General features: G+C 43.2%; 1 protein-coding gene across 1 annotated transcript; it reads right to left on the bottom strand.

The window, feature by feature from the left end:
- Window positions 1-916: 916 nt before the first annotated feature.
- On the bottom strand, window positions 917-14,741 carry LOC311320011 (uncharacterized protein; the record flags this gene model as incomplete). The annotated part of the gene is made up of 7 exons (XM_084451645.1): window positions 917-987; window positions 1,694-1,782; window positions 12,083-12,195; window positions 12,373-12,425; window positions 12,613-12,741; window positions 12,839-13,030; window positions 14,684-14,741. 7 exons carry the CDS (start codon window positions 14,739-14,741, stop codon window positions 917-919), a joined length of 705 nt encoding a protein of 234 aa, XP_084307771.1.
- Window positions 14,742-18,820: the final 4,079 nt, after the last annotated feature.

Raw genomic sequence — 18,820 nt, 5'->3', positions numbered from 1 at the left:
TCCCCCCATGGCTGTACAAGATAGCTCTGGCCACTTACGTCCATGTCCATCCTCGTCCAGGAGGAACGCTTCTCGTTGGAGATCATTGAAGGTTCCGTCAGGGTTCTGGCGTGCATGTCTCCTCATGGCCTGCGCCAGAGGTCCCTCCTCCAGCCCAAGCATGAACTGCTCTTTCATGTGTACGTCAGTGGGTGCTGCGTCTTCATCAAGCCGTTGTAACCGGCTGCGGAGTTCTCTCAACCTGAGGGCATAAGACTTAACAGGTTCATCTGGTCTTTGACGGCACCCATAGAATTGTACTCTGAGCAATGGACCTGAAGACTTTTCAGCATAAATGGCATCTAGAGCAGTAAAAATCTTTGCTGCAGTGTTACGCTCATCTGCAGTTAGGATGTTAATCTGTCTTTTGGCCTCTCCAGTCAGTGCTCCCATAATCATACTAACTTTCTGAGTCTCTGTTTGTCCCTCGATTCCAACCAGCCCTTTTAGCTGCTCTTTCCAATCTTCGTATTTCCATACCTCTGAATTTTTCCAATCTGTTTGGTCTATTCCTCCGAATTTTGGCACCCATGGTGCACCTGGGAATACAGGCATCATCATCATGTTCAGAATTCACAATGTTACAAATCTGTACTCTGTTCAAAGCCTGAATCCTGCCAACAACTGCCAAAAAAGGATGTCCCAAGGTGGACTATCCAAAGGTGGTTCCGACAACGCCAGCTAAATACTTTCTGGGAGTATTAGCACTCCACTATTACCAGGCTTTATAGTTCTTTATCTCAGGGTTGAACAGAGTATACAGATTCTGAAACAGTTGCAAAGTATGAACAGAGTTAAGTTTTATTCTTATTTTACAATACTGTAGGACTGTGCACAAGGAGGTTTTCACCGCCCAGGGTGACTTGGATCGATAGTCTTAGGGGATTTCTCCCGACGGCCTCCTGGACCGGGAGAGCTGGTTGGTGGAGCTCCACCCTGCCACGTATACTGCGGATTGGAAACAAGTGTCAGTTCTCACACGAAAAAAGGGGACCACTGAGTCCTTTAACCACTAGGGGGTGTCCACGGCAAACCAACACTACAAAACTATCACAGCAACTACGGCAATCCAATTGAGAGGGCAGGGTCTTCCAGGAGTGTTCGGTTAATCCACAAAATTATCCAATATCCACTTGGTAAACAGATAGCCGGGCCAGCCAAGCGGCAATTAAAAAGTCAAAGATTTAAGTCAATGGCTGGCTGTATGGTACACTTATTCGCACAAAATATAAAATAATAGGCCCAGTCAATGTCCATGTAGGCTATTACTAAAATGCCAGGGCTGTTTCTAAATGTCTCTTATAAAATACTAAAATAGCAAGGCGGTTCTTAATGTCCATACGAATAATTAAACAGGTCAGAGCACAGTAGCCTACTTAACTTCGGAGAGGATGTCGGGACACCGACACTCCACTGTAGTATGACGCGCTCCCCAGCACAGGTTGGTTCAGGATCGGGGCGTAATCAGGCCGGCCGCTGATCGGGGTAGGCTATCCAGCGAGCAGCACTCTCTCGCTCCGGTTCCCTGACGGCTCACGTCTGCAGCAACTCCCTCTGGTCCACCGCTCTCACAGGTCCCGCTGATCGCCGCAGTCTTCCTCGGCTCCGGCGCTGTAGCTGGTGACTAGGTAACGTTAGCTGACAGTCAATTCACGTGCGCGTTTCTCTTTCGCCGCCGTAGCACCGGGATAGTCCTCCAGGCAAGCACACGCTCCGATTTCCGTCCCCCACACAACCTGCGTTCTGCCGGGGCAGTGTGCTCTTTATAGCAGGCTGTGAGACACAGGTGTTCCCGGTTCAGTCCTGATTGTCCTCTCACTCACCGACGATGGTTGCCGCCCCCTTTGCCCAGCTCTAATCATCAGGGTTGGGAGTAAACAAACGGTCACAGCACAGCGAAAAACACATACAGGTAGTACAAAAATGGACCTCGTCACATCAGCTCCTACTCAAACCCCAAAGCCTTTTGGAACACAGTTAATGTAAAGAAAAACAAAAACAGCAGTTCCTTACCCACTCAGATTGAGGTTGACAATGTCATGATTTCTAATGTAAATTATATTTGTCTTGCCTTTAACAGGCATTTCAAAGCTGCAGGTCATTTATTTGACAGTGAATATTCAAGACCCCCTACTTCTAACTTTACTGTTATCAGCACTGTCAATGCCGCCCCCCTGTTCTCCTTCAGCCACTTTACATCTAATAGAGTTTATGATGCCTTGTCATCAATTGACCCCACGAGTTCCACTGGGGAGGATAATCTGGACCCATTTTTTCTAAAGTTGGCTGCTCCACTTATTACTGAGCATCTGAAGCACATTTTTAACTGCTCCATTTCTTCTGGCAAAATATCAGTTGTTTGGAAATCTGCCCATGTGATCCCACTGCACAAAGGTGGCGCTAGAGCGGATTTAAATGATTACCGGCCAATCTCAAAACTACCCTGCCTAGCGAAAGTCCTGCAATCACTGGTGAATATTCAACTCAAATCCTTTCTCTCAACCCACTCAGTATTAAGTCCACACCAGTCAGGTTTCAGAGCAAACCATAGCACATCAGCCATTACTTTTGTAACAAATGACATCACATCTGCTGTTGACACAGAAAACACTGTGCTGCACTTTTTATCGATCTATCAAAAGCCTTTGACACTGTTGATCACGATTTCCTGTTAAAGAGATTAGCTGATATTGGTTTGAATGGTGCTGCTTGTGTTTGGTTTCAGGAATACTTGTCTGACAGACGTCAATGTGTGAAGTCAGGCTCAGTTCAATCTGATTTCCTGACATTAACTAAAGGTGTGCCGCAAGGTTCAGTCTTGGGACTGAAGTCTTTTTACCATCTATATAAATTATATTATCTCTACACTGTGTGACTGCCTCGCCCACTTGTATGGTGATGATACTGTTATGTATTGTGTAGCTGTTTCTGTCCAGCACGCCATTGCAAAGCTGCAGCTTTCTTTTAATTTAATCCACAAGGCTCTTTTTAATCTTAAATTAGTTCTTAATGCTAGTAAAACCAAATTTATTATTTTTTCGTGAGCTAGAAATATTAATTATGCAAATATGCAAATCTCTACTGCTGGCAGTTCTAGGATAGAGAGAGTCACTGAATACAAGTACCTGGGTGCGTGGCTCAATGAGAAACTTACTTTTAAATTCCATGTTGATAACCTTGCCTCCAAGCTGCGTCAGAAAATTGGCTTCTTGTACAGAAACAGGTCCAGCTTCCCCTTAGGCTGTAGGAAAAGGGTTCTGGAGGCAGTATTCCTATCAGTTTTGGATTATGGTGATGTTGTGTACAGGAATGCCGCAGCCTCAACCCTAAAGCCTCTGGATTAGTTCTACCACTCTGCAATCAGATTTATTACAGGAGCTATATATGACACTCATCACTGTACACTTTATGACCTGGTAGGATGGCCTTCTCTCACTGAGAGACGAAACTACAGTATCACTGGTATTTATTTATTTTTAAAAACTTCACTGGAAAACACCATTCTTACCTCTCACAGATTTTATCATGGAACTATGGGACCTATTCCACACGATCAAATGAACTGCTTTTACTCAAGGTTCCCCGGGTTTACACTAACATTGGAAAATCTTCTTTTTCTTTTAATACCCCTCACTCCTGGAATGCCCTCCAACGCTTTTTAAAACTGGACTCAATGCCATCATTTTTAAAGTTCAAGTCCATGATTATGCACCATTGTACATCTGTCTATAATTGTTTTAGTATATCTTAACATTTTTATTATTTTTATATTGAGTTTATCAATTTAGTTACTGTTTTTATATACCTTCCTGTGTGTGTCCTTTTGTTGTTGTTGTTTATGTATTGTTTGCTCGTCGTCACTGTAAATGAGGGCAACCTCAGTGCCTCTCGAGCATAAATAAAGGTTTGAAATGAAATCTTTGAGGTGCTGATGCTCTTCACACCTGCTGTGCATTGAATGGAGAAAATCTGCAGGCGTACTATTGGGTTGAGCCTGATTGGCTAAGAACATTTTAGTTGACACCTCATTCATGCAACATGGTCCTTATACAGTACAACATGTTCATTACATCATTACAGCCTTGTAAGATTCTCAGGTTACTAAGAATTGTGTATTGAATTTGAATAAACAGCAAAACACAATTACTTCAAGACATCACAGCTGTTAATTGGACATTCAAATAAACCACCATAGTCAAAAACAAACTTGGGATTGACAGAATCATGTCAACAATAACATTTTAACATGTATGTGGTTCAGATAATGTCAACAATGTATTTTTCATGAACCTAATGAGTTTACAACTCTGTGTGACGGTCTGAATATCTTCTTGGAATCAGAATGAGTAGATCATTCTAACTCAAACCTGATGGTTGTACAATACCTTACATTTCAGACTGTGATTTGCATGTGACCACACTCTTTGATTGTTCAGATCATGTGGACTAATAATCAGGTCGTTGTGGGTCATACTGGTCGACAGTGTTCACACTTGGTTGATTTTCTGAGGCTAAATATGACATGAACAGTATTTTCAGTGAGACAAAACTGATTGACACTTCCTGCTGAAAACCACACAGAAACAGAGGGAGGAACTAAGAACGAGGATCGTGTGCAAAAGACCAGCAGGCCTCACCAGAGCGTACAGTAGCCTTGTTCTGTGTTCACAGCAGACCACAGAGCATCTACAAAACGATTGCTTCACATGCGTAACATACATTACCTGGGTGAGGACAGACAAACCCTTCAGCCCTGAAGCTGAGGAGGTTTTGCTACCTCTATGAGCTCTCCTGTTTACAGTACGTTTACCGACATGTTTACTGTAACATGATAGAGTACATCGGACATACCATTGTCATACTGAATGTGCAGTACCACCATATTATGAAAACCATTATTACACTTGTAGCACTGTTCAGAGTCAGTGCATCACGGCAGCAGGTCAGCCTTCCTGTTTGTAAGAGTTTTGTTTCCTTCAGTGGAAACTCGCTGTTACAACTTTCAACCGCCAGTGTGGTTGCTGATCAGAACATCTCTGACCTAGATTGAGGTAGAGATGGAAGTTGTACTTGTATACTTGTATATATGACAGAAGGTACTGTCTGTGACCTTCCCATGTTGAGATATGGTCATTTCAATTATGCCTATTGACAATGAATGGGCGTCCAAAAAAATTGAATAAAGGTGAATGGCCGGCCATGTTTGGGTGGGTTGTGGACCCACCCCATGATTCGAATCTGCTCAAAAATGTAATGGGTTCTAAATTGGCTAATTCTACACCCCTGCACCAAGTTTCATGAAAAGCGATCTGGTAGTTTTTGTGTAATCCTTGTCCAAAAAATGAATGGAGGTGAATGGCCGGCCCAGCTGTGTTTGGGCAGTTCGTGGATCCATCGCATGATTCGGATCCACTCCAGAATTAAATGGTTTGTTACTTGACCCATGGTACCCCTCCACCAAGTTTCATGAAAATCAGTCAGGTAGGTTTAGCATAAACCTGGTCTGAATAAGGAATGGAGGTGAATATCCGGCCATGTTTGGGTGGCCTGAGGATCTGCCCTGTTATTCAGAGCCGCTCCAGTTTTTGCATAATCCTAGTCCAAAAAATGAATGTAGGTGAATAGACAAACCAGGGCATGGCTTGTGGACCCTGTGCCGTGATTCGTATAGGTTCCACAATTTAATGGGTTCCAAGTTGGCCCGTACCTCACCCCGTGATTTGGTCCACTCCAAAATTTAATGGGTTCTTCCTTGGCCCATGCTACACCACTCCACTGTGTTTCATGAAAATTGGTCTGGTAGTTTTTACGTAATTCTACTAACTAACTAACTAACTAACTAACTAACTAACTAACATATGCCATCACACACACCACAGAAAACATTACCTCTTGCACTGTGCTGTCGCTGGGGCAGAGGTAACTACTACCATGTTGCATTCAAAATTGAGCACATACCCTTTGGTGGAATAAATAAAACTTTTATCACAGCAAAACTGCAGACGAATATTGATGCCACAACAGAGACTAAGCATGTAACATTGAAATACATGACTTACAGCACAACTAAATGTAAGACATTCATGAACAAGCAAATTAAACCATTCATTGCAAAATGTGACAACTGTTTCCAAAGTTTAGTCTTGGCAGCCAACAACATAACCTGCATCGACTAAGCATAGTAAGATAATAAAAATTGACAATGCACATTAACCAATTATTTTACAGTGAAGATGAAACAGTCATACAAATATACTTCCAAGGCCACGGGAGACCAAAAAAACAAGACAAAGTATCTTGTCCAGAATTATTTCTTGTTTGGAGTTACAGCCAGGCCAATCAGTGTCCTTTGATTGCGATGACAAATGCTGTGATTGGTTAGGGGATGAACTATATCAATGAGGAGTCTCTCATTGGCTACACCCATCTCAGAAAACAGCTGCAATGGGAGCACATTCAGACTGAATAATGAAGTGAAACAAAATGGTGATTCTGTCTGAGTGTTAGGCTAGTCTTATGCTGCGTTCCAGTTGAATCGGAGGTCGTGATTTGATGCCCGGGATGACGTCATATCCCAGTTAAGTGCCTTCCAGAAACAAAAGGTGAGAAAAGGTGAAAAACTCACTTTCGCCTCATCTTTGTAGTTGTAGCCAAGTTAGCCATCATTAGCAATACCGTTAGCAATACCAGTTAACAACTCACAATGTTCTATTTTGTCCAAACGAACACCAACATTGCCCACTGATAGAAGTTGGACAATACTGTGTGTACGACTGATTTAATGAGACTCAAATAAGTAGGGACCTCGACCTCAGCGCAGGCCCTTTGGCCCCGCTGGTAACCCTCATGACGGGGAGGGGGCTGAGGGCTTGGGTCCTCATTTTGTGGTGGGGTCTTGACTGGTTCTCATTCTTATCAGCTTTGAATATGTATCTTGGCAAACATAACACAGGATGATGTACAAGGAGGGGACAGATACCTAGTGAAAGTACTATTGGTTGCTAGTAAAAAGACAATAATGAGGGCTTGGTATAAGGTGGGACGCCCAACCAAGGAGCAGTGGCTGGGTGTTGTGGAGGAGATTTATGTTATGGAGAAGTTCACGCATGCATTGAGGATGCAGGAAGGAAGGTTTGAAGGGAGATGGGAAAAATGGATGGATTACAGAAGGAAGTGTGTAATTGTGAAATTGTAATATTTGAGTAAGAAAAAATAGCTGCATTGTGACTTGATGGAAGTACCCATAAACTGTTATTGTTAGTTTTCATTGTGTTTTTTGTTTTATTGTATTGTCGTTGTATGGATGGAAAATGCTAATAAAGATTAAAGTTTAGAAAAAAAAGAATATGTATCTTGGCATATGCACTCACCAACAAGACAGCCGTCACGCGCAGCGCCTGCCCCCAGTCTAGCCCCTACCCTGCTGTGCGCCAGGATGAATGAGTCATGCGTGGAGCCAGGCCACCTTGCCACTACACTTGTGATGAGCATGTCGGCGTCACATATGATTTGGCTATTTATAGTGTGCACATTTTTGCGATTCACATAGACGTATTAATTCACTGATGGTGCCCTTATCAATATCGCCACCACCTCTTTGGAGTTCTATCTCAGCCAGTAGGCCGAGTAGCGCCGGATTCATTTTGGCTGGCATTACGCACAGGAAGACTGTCATTTATATGCTTAGCAAACAGCAAACGGGTCCACATGATCACATATTAATGACAATCTAATTGGTCAACTATTGCCATTTGATGGAATGCCTGCATTAGGACATATGTGAGGACATATTGCGCAGAAAGGTTTGGGACAGCGCATAGGTTAAGTTTGGAGAATCCATATCGGACCATTAATGAGCCGGTTAGAGGACACGATCTTGCATTGAGATATATGTTTGTGCTGAATTGGGCTATTAGCCTACATAATTGTGCGTTTATAAACTCTCGCTCTTCCTCTCTCCATCAAACATTGTAATTCACCGACGCACCACCTGCATCGCCCGTTCCCCGTGTTCAAAAAGGGTGTAAAAACCCGTCTAAATCGGTACGCCGAGTCGAGAGGTGTCGTAGAAAAGCGTGTAAAAAGGCGACTAAATATACGCCCTTTTTGGTTGATACATCGCACTGTGGGGGGGGAAGAGGGCGTACGCCAGAAATTGCGGAAAAGACCGTGTAAAAAAAGGCGTACCTCAATGATAAATGAGGCCCCAGGGGCCTCATTTATCAAAGAGCGTGTAAATTCCGGTGTAAAAGAGGGCGTACGACGAAAACGCGGAAAATGCGAAATCGAGCGTACGACGAGAATATATACACGCTTTTCGGATCTATCAAAAAGGTCGTACGCCCTTTTCTGCACGAGAAATCCGAGACTGGCGGGGAAGAGAGCGTACACGCACGCGCCCCGTGTTCCGCCCTCGCCACGCCCTAATCCAACCATATATGGTCAAAACCATGAGTGGCCAAACGTGGTTTCCCGGAAGGAACCGGCTTAAAAAGGTAGCGTGGAGCACCCAGGCGGGACAATGAAACATGGAACGAAGAGCTAAGAAGAGGAACTTCTCAGAGACGGAGGTGCATGTGCTAGTTGGTGAGGTCCACGCGAGGAAGGCAATCCTCTTCGGAAGGTATTAATAGCCTACCTTTGTCTGTTTGCTCCTACAGCTTAGTAGCCTACTTTAGCTACGTTTTGTGCATCTAGGATTTGGCATACACGGACATACTATAACATGTGGCTGTGAGGAAAGCAAACATTCTGTGGTAGGCTATGATTAAATTAGGACCAAAAACAGGGAACAATAACGCAGATGACCACTTCATAATGTTAGAACACATTAAACATTTTCCCCTCTGGGAAATTAAGACTCATCTAAATCACCCGGTAAATCACAGCATTTATTTGACTGCCAACAGAAAAACATATCAAATGAATATGGCGGCACAATGAAATGTTTAATGCATAATCAAGTTCACAGACAAACTCAAAGAAAATGATTGAAATTGTTTCTCCAGACTCTGACGTGGGGTCGGACTCAGAGGAGGGGGAGTCTGCAGTGGTCCTTGACCTGACGGTCGTGCCCCCGCGAGTTGTAGCCTCCACCTCCAGCGCCACGACCTCCACCTTCTTATCAGCTTTGAATATATATCTTGGCAAACATAACACGGGATGATGTACAAGGAGGGGACAGATACCTAGTGAAAGTACTATTGGTTGCTAGTAAAAAGACAATAACGAGGGCTTGGTATAAGGTGGAACGCCCAACCAAGGAGCAGTGGCTGGGTGTTGTGGAGGAGATGTATGTTAGGGAGAGGTTCACGCATGCATTGAGGATGCAGGAAGGAAAGTTTGAAGGGAGATGGGAAAAATGGATGGATTATAGAAGGAAGTGTGATGATACCACTAATATTAAAATTGTCATATTTGAGTAAGAAAAAAAAGCTGCATGGATGGATGTACCCATAAGCTGTTATTGTAGGTTTTTATGTTTTATTGTATTGTCGTTGTATGGATGGAAAATGCTAATAAAGATTAAAAGTAAATAAGACAAAGAATATGTATCTTGGCTATGGACACACCAACAAGCCAGCCGTCACGCGCAGCGCCTGCCTCCAGTCTAGCCCCTACCCTGCTGTGCGCCAGGATGAATGAGTCATGCGTGGAGCCAGGCCACCGTGCCACTACACTTGTGATGAGCATGTCACATATGATTTGGGTATTTCTAGTGTGCACATTTTAGCGATTCACATAGACGTATTCATTCACTGATGGTGCCCTTATGTGGGTGCAGTCGCCATCGCCGTCACCTCTTTGGAGTTCTATCTCGGCCAGTAGGCCGAGTAGCGCCGGATTCATTTAGGCTCGCATTACGCACAGGAGGACTGTCATTTATATGCTTACCAAAGAGCAAACAGGTCCACATGATCACATATTAATGACAATCTAATTGGTCAATTATTGCCGTTTGATGGAGTGCCTGCATTAGGTGTGTGACATATAGCGCGGAAAGGTTTTGGACAGCGCATAGGTTCAGTTTGGGGAACAAATCCATATCGGACCATGAATGAGCCGGTTAGAGGACACGTCTAATCTTGCATTGCGATATATGTTGGTGCTGAATTGGGCTATTAGCCTACATGATTGTGCGTTCATGAACTGTCGCTCTTATTCTCTCCGTCAAACATAGTAATTCACCGACGTACCACCTGCGTCGCCAGTTCCCCCTGTGTTCAAAGAGGGCGTAGAACACCGTGTAACTCGGTACGACAACTTGAGAGGTGTCGTACAAAAGCGCGGAGAAAGGCGACTAAATTTCCGCCCTTTCGGCTTGATAAATCGCAATGTGGGGGGGGCAAATGGCGTACGCCTGAAATCGCGAAAAAGACCGTGTAAAAGAAGGCGTACCTCAATGATAAATGAGGCCCCAGGTGATGTATTTGATAAAGAATTTGACGTCGAACTCAGGAAAACCGATGTTTCCGATACAACAGGAACGCAGCATTGCCCTGGCTTATGGGAGGAAATGCCATTGACTCTTATATGACAGAGGGGGAAGGCCTTTGTAAGTGTGCTGTAAATGACTGGTTCACTGGAATTATTATTTTATATGTCTGTGTTGTGGCAACCCAGCGGACAGGGAAGACCACACCAACACCAAACGGCAGCGGCACACATAGACCAGGGAAGCGGTTTGCAGAAAAATGGTTAGGGGTCAGCTCTTTAATTAACTTACTGTAATCTCAAACTTTACCAAAAAAAGTTGTCAAGCCATGAGGCAGCACGATGTCTGTGTCTCCCCTCTTCTCTCAAGCTTCTTTTGGCCTGTCTTTTTCAATGTCTCTGTGGGGACCTGGATTGCTGATCTGGGGCAGGTGTGCACGATCAGACCAGGGTCCCAGGTGCAGTTATTCAGCTTTCTAACCCACAGCCTGTGGGGTTCTGGGAGCAGTAGTCCCACAGCTAGCAGCCATTTTGTGGAGCAGGTGGCCATTTTGGGCTGCGATGGCCCCAGGTTGCCACGGTGTTGGTGGGTTAATTTACTCTGACGAGAGTACTCTCATATATCATATATAGCAACAAGTGCCTTTCAGAGTAGGCTGGAGAATGTCTGTAGTGCAGAAAGAGTTTATAATTATTTTCACAGCAAGTCATTTACACAGAGGTTGTTTTATTGGCCACACAGCAACTACACACCAAGACGGAAGTGAGCAGCGACAGAACACACAACACATAAAAATGCATTACAGAAATACATTACATACAAGTAAATGGAATAATGTTAAATGCATATCAATGTGAAAGCACAACAATGTCTTTATTCAAATTTCTGGGATTATAAATCACTCTTCAAAAGTAATTATCTTCAATTTCTGATGTATTGAATGTAAAGGAAGTGATTCTAAGAGCAGAACAGCTGTTACTCTCCCAGTTCTACTGTCTGATCCTAGAGTACAGTGTCTGTCTTTTTCTGTCGCCCATGTTTAGAATAGAATAGAACATGGGTTCCTAAACTGTGAGGCGGGCCTCCCCTGGGGGGCCCCAAAGAAATTCAGGGGAGGCGCGGAGGGATGGTAAAAAAAAAAAAGAAGGAAAAACATGTTTTTTATTTTTAAAATGTCTATGGTTTTTATTAATGAAATGTGATTTTAAAGGTCAGAAGATTGAAATAAATGATGTATCCTAAATTTGTGGCTAGTGCAGAGAGAGCCTCCCCCCGCAGGCATGAATGTATTGTGCGAAAACGTCATAACGTTAACTAGCAACAGGTGCCGCCGAGCTAACTTAGCTGTGTAATGTTATGGGCTAGCTAACGCTGCCTTGCAAAATGGACAAATTTGGGAGGCTGGGGGGGCGCGGGTGTGTCACTGTTTTCAGGAGGGAGGCCCACATTGATGGAGTTTGGGAACCCATGGAATAGAACGTTCATTTTGTCATGTGTAACATGTACAGGTAGCCCATATTGGAAGTCTTATTATTGCTTGTCCTTATAATATCTTATCAGCACTAATCAATCCCTCATTTGTTAACTTTTTTTTTTTTTACTGTTTACTGTCTGATCCCAGAGTACACGGTGTCTCTCTCCATGTTGCCTCTCTGTCTCTGAGGTCTGTTCTTCTTGTTCATATTCAGAGCGGCGTAATGGAGGTTTTCTTCATCTTGTTCCTGGTATAAATGGAGAAAAAACTGAATGTTTCTGATTATTTTAATACATTTTACATTGTGTCTCTCCTCACATTCTTTCCTTGCTATATGTCACACACATAGGTTTCACAATCCTGGGTGGTGGTGTAGTTTATCTTGCCATAACGACATGATAAAGATACAAAGAGAAATACATACCCCTCTGTCAGCATGACAGATGGAAGCGCTTGTCTGAGAGACTGCTCCTGAAACTAAAGGTACACAATACAAACACATTTTTCTTGGAGCTACCTCAGGAACTAGAGTTTGTGCTTAATGCCAATAGCCACCAAAAAATCACTTCTTCTCGTGTGTTATTGCATAACTGTGGCCTTCTTGAAGTGATGGAGAGGCCCTATATCAAACAAAACAGACAACTAACCTAACACGGAGGCTTACCTTTACAGTGAGGACATTTTCTGTTGTTCATCTTAAACACAATGCCAGCTAGCACTATGATAAGGATGAAGAAAACTACAGATGCTGCACCCAGGCAATACACCAAGAGAAGCAGTTCTGGCCCTCTCTCTGTGGAGATCAAGCCATACAGAAATTCAACATAGTTGAGTCGTTTATTTTACTGTACTAAAATTCAGAATAATTTGAAAGATAAGTTAGAAATGACCTTGAAAGTCCAGCTTGGTCCCGTTCCCGAACAGAATCTCCCCACATGAGGCCACAGCACAGTAGTACGTCCCAGCATCAGAGAGGCTGAGGTTGGTCTTGGGGAGGTTGTAGACACAGCTCTGTGTAGGAGACCCAGCCTCAGGACTCTTCTCACACTGACCTCTCCTGTCTCCATGGGTGTAAATGATTCCTGGACGGGATTCTCCTGAGCCATGTCTGAACCAATACACACTGTGTTCTCCTGCACAGGTCTCAGTGTGTATTGTACAGTTCAGAGTCACAGAGTCTCCTGGCTGGACTGACTCAGACACCGGCTGCTGGACAAATGTTTTGGTGTTGGACCCTGGACCTTTCACATGTATAACAATTCCCTCAGCAAACTCCATAGTATTGATATAACCAGTCACACAGTAATATGTGGCCGAATCTGACTGTTTCAAAGCCGAGATAGACAAGTGACATGTACCTTTGGCACTTTGCACTGTGAAACGAGGGTCGTCCTTAAATTCATTGTAAAAAGTGGGATTGTTGCCAAACTTAAAGAAGTTTGATACAAGTACAGGTTTATTTCCTAAGATCTGCTTGTACCAAGAAAACGTTGTTTCCATGCTGCCTTCATAAAAGCAGTTTAAAGTCACCTTGTCCCCAACACTGAGTGACTTTAACCCCCTATCCTGATGTATGGCTGGGAACAGTGTTGTACACAGCACATGATCTACAACAAAAACAAGATAATATATTACATACTGTATAGCAGATCAGGTTATCAACCAAGAATGGATTGCCTGTCTTCCAGATGCAAACTACAGTATGACCCCACTTATCCGAACCCAACGGGACCGAAGGTCGTTCGTATCTCTGAAATGTCCGGATGACTGAAACGTATGTTAAAATGCACCAAATTCAATAGGTGGTAGCCTATATACTTGTTTCATATAGACTCATAATAGACCAATAAATACCCTTAATTACTTGTGAAAATGCATCAAAATTGCAATCAAATAGCCAACTAAACTCATATAGCCTAGCCTATAATAGGTCTATAGTAGCCTATAATAAAATAAACGAATTTCCACTTGAATGCGGGCTTTGATCAAATACAGTACCTTCTCAAATGAGGCCCACGCTGTATCGATAGGCTACTGTATTCGCAGAACAAAATGGTATAGCCTAAAAACAACCCAACAACAATTAGAGCAAATGATAATCAATAAATAAATAAATGAAATGACAGACAAGTTGTCGTGTCTTAGGCTATTGTAGCCTAAAAGAAAGTCTCTAAAACAACCGATGTAGGCTAACGTGGCCTAGGCTGTGGGCTATTATTTAACAAATACAGTAGGCCTAGTAGGCTAATCTACATGCTCACAACACGTCTGTGTTCCTGAAGTCCATTAACTGGGAACGAAAAATTACTCGATGCTCATCTGCTTCAGGTTGCTGACGCGCTTTCTGGCTACCAAGGAATGCAGCTCTCGCAGCAGACTCGTTTGCATTTTGCGATCGACATTAGAGTAACAAAGAAATGAAACGGGACAGTAGGCTACAGCCTACAGGCAACATGTAGGTCTACATACAGTTCTGTTTTTATTCACAGTAGGATACAGTACTGTAATGAAAACCCCACCAGTAACCAGATAGCAGGCAAAAAAAAAAAAAGAAACGTATTTTAAGCCTGTCCGGTAGACCGGGAGGTTCGGATCTCTGAAGTTCGGATGAGTGGGGTCCTACTGTACAATGGAAAACCAATGTACAGTAAAGGTGCATTTGACAAATAATAGTACTTATATTGTTATTACAGGAACATACTGTTACAGTAAATAGATATTATATTTCCACTTACCCAATTCACCTAGAAGTAGAGCTATCACACCCAGGATGAACATGTTTGAACGTATCATCTTTGTCACACCTGTGTCTTGTCTTGAGTGGAATCAGTTTGTGGACGTACATAACTTTTGAGAAGTTAGGTTGTTTTTGATTGGCTAAGATGATTTGGTACAGTTTTGGTTGACGCCTCATTTAGGCAACATGATCCTTATCCTCACACTACTGGGTCATGTTCAGTGTGCATTAGGGTCACCCACCACAGTCGCGTACCTAGCGAAGGCACCTACAGCATATGACCTGTTTTGCTTGAAACACAACTGACATCCAACTGTCACATGACTGGCAGGATACGTAAGGGATAATCAACGAGTAGGTGTGCGTTAATTAAGCAATAAACCACGAGAGGCCGTGTGTTATAGTGATTTTATAACAGCTAGGGGCCGTTGTTAGGCACGACGCGAAGCGGCTATTTATATAACATTTCAGTTCAAGTTATACAGTAGTTATAAAGTGGGCATGCTCATTTCATCTGAAAGATCCATAGTTAGCCCCCCAAGGAGGCCTATTAACACTTAACTATTTACAAACAAGAATGCTACCTGCTGACTCAATCAAGTATCCAGATAAGCCAGTGTCTTGTTCTACATTACATTACATTACAGTCATTTAGCAGACGCTTTTATCCAAAACGACTAACAATAATTGCATAATTGGCCTAATTACTTTACCATCTAAAGGGAAGTGCACAGGGCAGGTAATGACTTTTGTCCAGAAACAGAAATTGAACCAACAGCAGCAAAATAGCTAACGTTTCAGGAATCATCAGTATAACTGCTTTAGCCAATGACAGCTACCATTAATGTTATGGAAGCTACTGCTAGTTGTGAGCTCAGGGGGTAACTGGCTATCACAGTCTTATTGTGCTGGATTAGCATCAAAAGCACTGGAACTGATGTGTCCAGGTGACAAGACTATCTTAATTTATCAGACATTATTTCATGTCATTTCAGTTCACAGCTATTTCGGTGGCATGGCTTGCTGATTCCCTCCTACTAACCAGTCCTTAAGAGAAACAAGCCAGCCCCGCCCAAAGCCAGGCTGGACCTGGCCTGGTTCTTAGTTGGCCATTGCGGCCAGGTTTCAGTTAGGCACATCACATGCAGTTACATTTCCCAGGAGGGATACAAATCCCAGGAGGGATTTCTTTACGAGAGATTGTGCATTCAGCAGTTCCAGGCTGTTGGTCGAGGGAGCTATTGGTGGAAGCAAGTCTATGTTAGAGGACGTCATGCACTGAAATCCACTCTGTGTTTTCTGTCATACTGGGTGTGCAATGGTGTCTACAATGACATCTTAGGCTTGTAAGTCTAGTGGGAGGGCATGTGTGGTTTTGATACTCTGAGGACGGTGACGAGAGTGTGGTGAGAGATAAAGGCCAGTCTTCCTGTGTTGCTTAAAGGTTACTTGTACTCAGCAACTCACACTTACGAGTAACAACTGACAATGAGGCACAATGCACCAGGAACAACAAATTAAAATATATGAGAACAACAGAGAGAGAGAGAGAGAGAGAAAGAGAGAGAGAGAGAGATAGAGACACACACACACACACACACACACACACAGAGTTACTGTAGGAAAGTTTTGTGTAGACTAGAGGCCCCTACCAAACCAGAAACCATCTCACCATACGTATGTGTAGGTGTAAGTTGGAGTATCATCACACAAAGAGGGGAACAACATCTGACCCCATAAATAGGTTGAACTAGGCAACAAACCTTTAGAAAGTCTCCATTATGACTTATCCCTTCGTGAAACAATTGTGCCCACCTTAATTTTGATCTTAATGCCACTTAGGGAGTCAATCTAAGGTTTGAATTATGAAAAGTGGTCGACACTGGTAACTTACAGTTTCCCATAGGAAGGATGACAAATTATTTCTAGGTTTCCCAAGTTATATACTGAAGTTATATGAGATTAAATATGAAGTTATACGATGTTTAGTTCTTAGTTCAGTCCTCTTTCAGAAAGTGAACGGTGTTGGTTTTGCCGTGGCCCATGTGTGTGTGGTTAGCTGCACTGAGAGATGGGAAGGGAGACTGTGGCGTAAACCGGGGGTGCAGCCTTTCTGTGTGGGGGTCTATGTTACTGTAAAACAGTCCTCTGATCGTAAGTCGGCCATGGAGCTGCTGAGGTGTGACGCAGGATACAGCTAACAGAGGCAGAGAGTCTGATGTAAGTGATTGAACTGCATGGAGTGTGTGTGTGTGCTAACAGGAAGAGAACACTTTGCATTTGTGTTGTTGAGACATGACCTCTGAACAGACATTATTCAACCCTTGGCCTATTGCACAAAATTCCCCACAAAGTTCAATTGAAAATTCTTTTTTAAATAATGGAATGAAGGTGTAGTCAAATTATGTGTTGAATGATTTATTTGAGTCAAAATCAATATGATTAAAAAGTTTTACAGAATATAGGTTATTTTAACATATAAGCAGTAATGTAAAAAGGCACACCAATAACCATTCATTTATCACTACTTGTATGAGTTTTAAACCAAGTTGGTTTAGTTTTTGGTTGAGTTTTTGCTTTCACCTGTGACACAGAGAAAGCAACACAGGGTTGACAACGTCATATTTTAGTTCATGTTTTGCAATCTCAGCCCGGAGTAGATGGTCTCTTCTTTAGTCCTTGTCTGTCCTCCTGGCCTGCCTCTCCTGTTAAAATCCACAGCAGCGTACTGCAGATCATCAACCTCTTCAACCTAAACGCACAGAAACATGAGAATTCAAGTCCTGGAGTTCACAACAAAACTATATAGTAATGAGATACATAACTCACTAGAAATGGTGCTCAGAGAGAACAGACATACGCCCATGAATGCATTTCGTTTGCTCTGTGCGCGCGCACAAGCCTGCGAGCAGGACGTTTGGTATTGGTGCATTTGTTAGGTCGAGAGCTTTATGCCAGTCCAACGTGTCTCTGTGACCTCCCCATGTCGATACATGGCAGTTTCAACTCCCCCTATTGACAATGAGTAGTGAGAATTCACTCCCCAAGTCCAAAAAATTAATGGAGAATAAATGGCTGGCCTGCTCCAAAACGGAATTTGGCGCATGCTACATCCCTCCACCTACAGTACCAGTTCAGGGGCCTCGTGGTTGAGTGTCCACCCTGAGATTGGGAGGTTGGGGGTTCGATCCCTGGCGTAGTCATATCAAAGATGATAAAAAATGGTACCCAATGCCTTCTTGCTTGGCACTCAGCATCAAGGGCTGGATTGGGGGTAGGTCCCTGCGATGTACTAGCGTCATGTCCAGTGTACTTGTACAACAACCTGCCTCATGCTAAGGAATCAGGAGATAGGTTCCTGCCCTATGGGCCACTAGGCTCGAGAACCATTGGTTCTCAAGGCTACTTACTCACACCTCTCCACCGAGTTTCACGAAAATCAGTCAAGTAGTTTTTGCGTAATCCTTCTAACAGACAAACAAACATACATCACCGAAAACATTACCTCTCGCACTGCGCTGTTGCTTGGGTGGAGGTGATGAATGTAATATTCTGATGACATGATACATGTTTGTTTGCAGGTATTTGCAATGAGAGTGCAACAAAGTGATACTTCAGAAGTCTACCTGGTTGTTAGAGTTTGGGACTGGCGTGGATCTTGCCAGGCGATGTGCTCCTTTCAGGGAAGTACATGATCATCATCATCATCATCATCATCATCATCATCACAATCATCATCATCATCATCATTATGATCAACAGTTTAACACCTTTCACGAACATATAAATGTAACATTAAACAATACCTGCACACTGAAGACATCTTTTCATCTTGTAGATAATGCAAGCCTGAACAATGATCAAGAGTAAAGAGCCTCCTAATCCCCCACCCAGGAACAACACCAGGAGACGACTGTCATCAGGAGGGTCTGTGGAGATACGAGGCACGAAGAAGTTCACCTTCATTTATCCTCCTATAGTGACATCCTACATGATAGAATCGATCGCCTAATGACGCCATGGAAATCACATAGTGACATAAGATACCAAGAATAAAGGATAAAACAACATACAGTTGGTTAACTGAGAGAACAACTTAACATTTAACATTCACATTTAATCTGGAATGGAGCAA

Source organism: Borostomias antarcticus (assembly GCF_949987555.1).
Source record: "Borostomias antarcticus genome assembly, chromosome: 17".
Taxonomy (NCBI): Eukaryota; Metazoa; Chordata; class Actinopteri; order Stomiiformes; family Stomiidae; genus Borostomias; species Borostomias antarcticus.
Note: the sequence above shows the minus strand (reverse complement) of the source record. Positions and strands in the feature narration are given on the sequence as shown.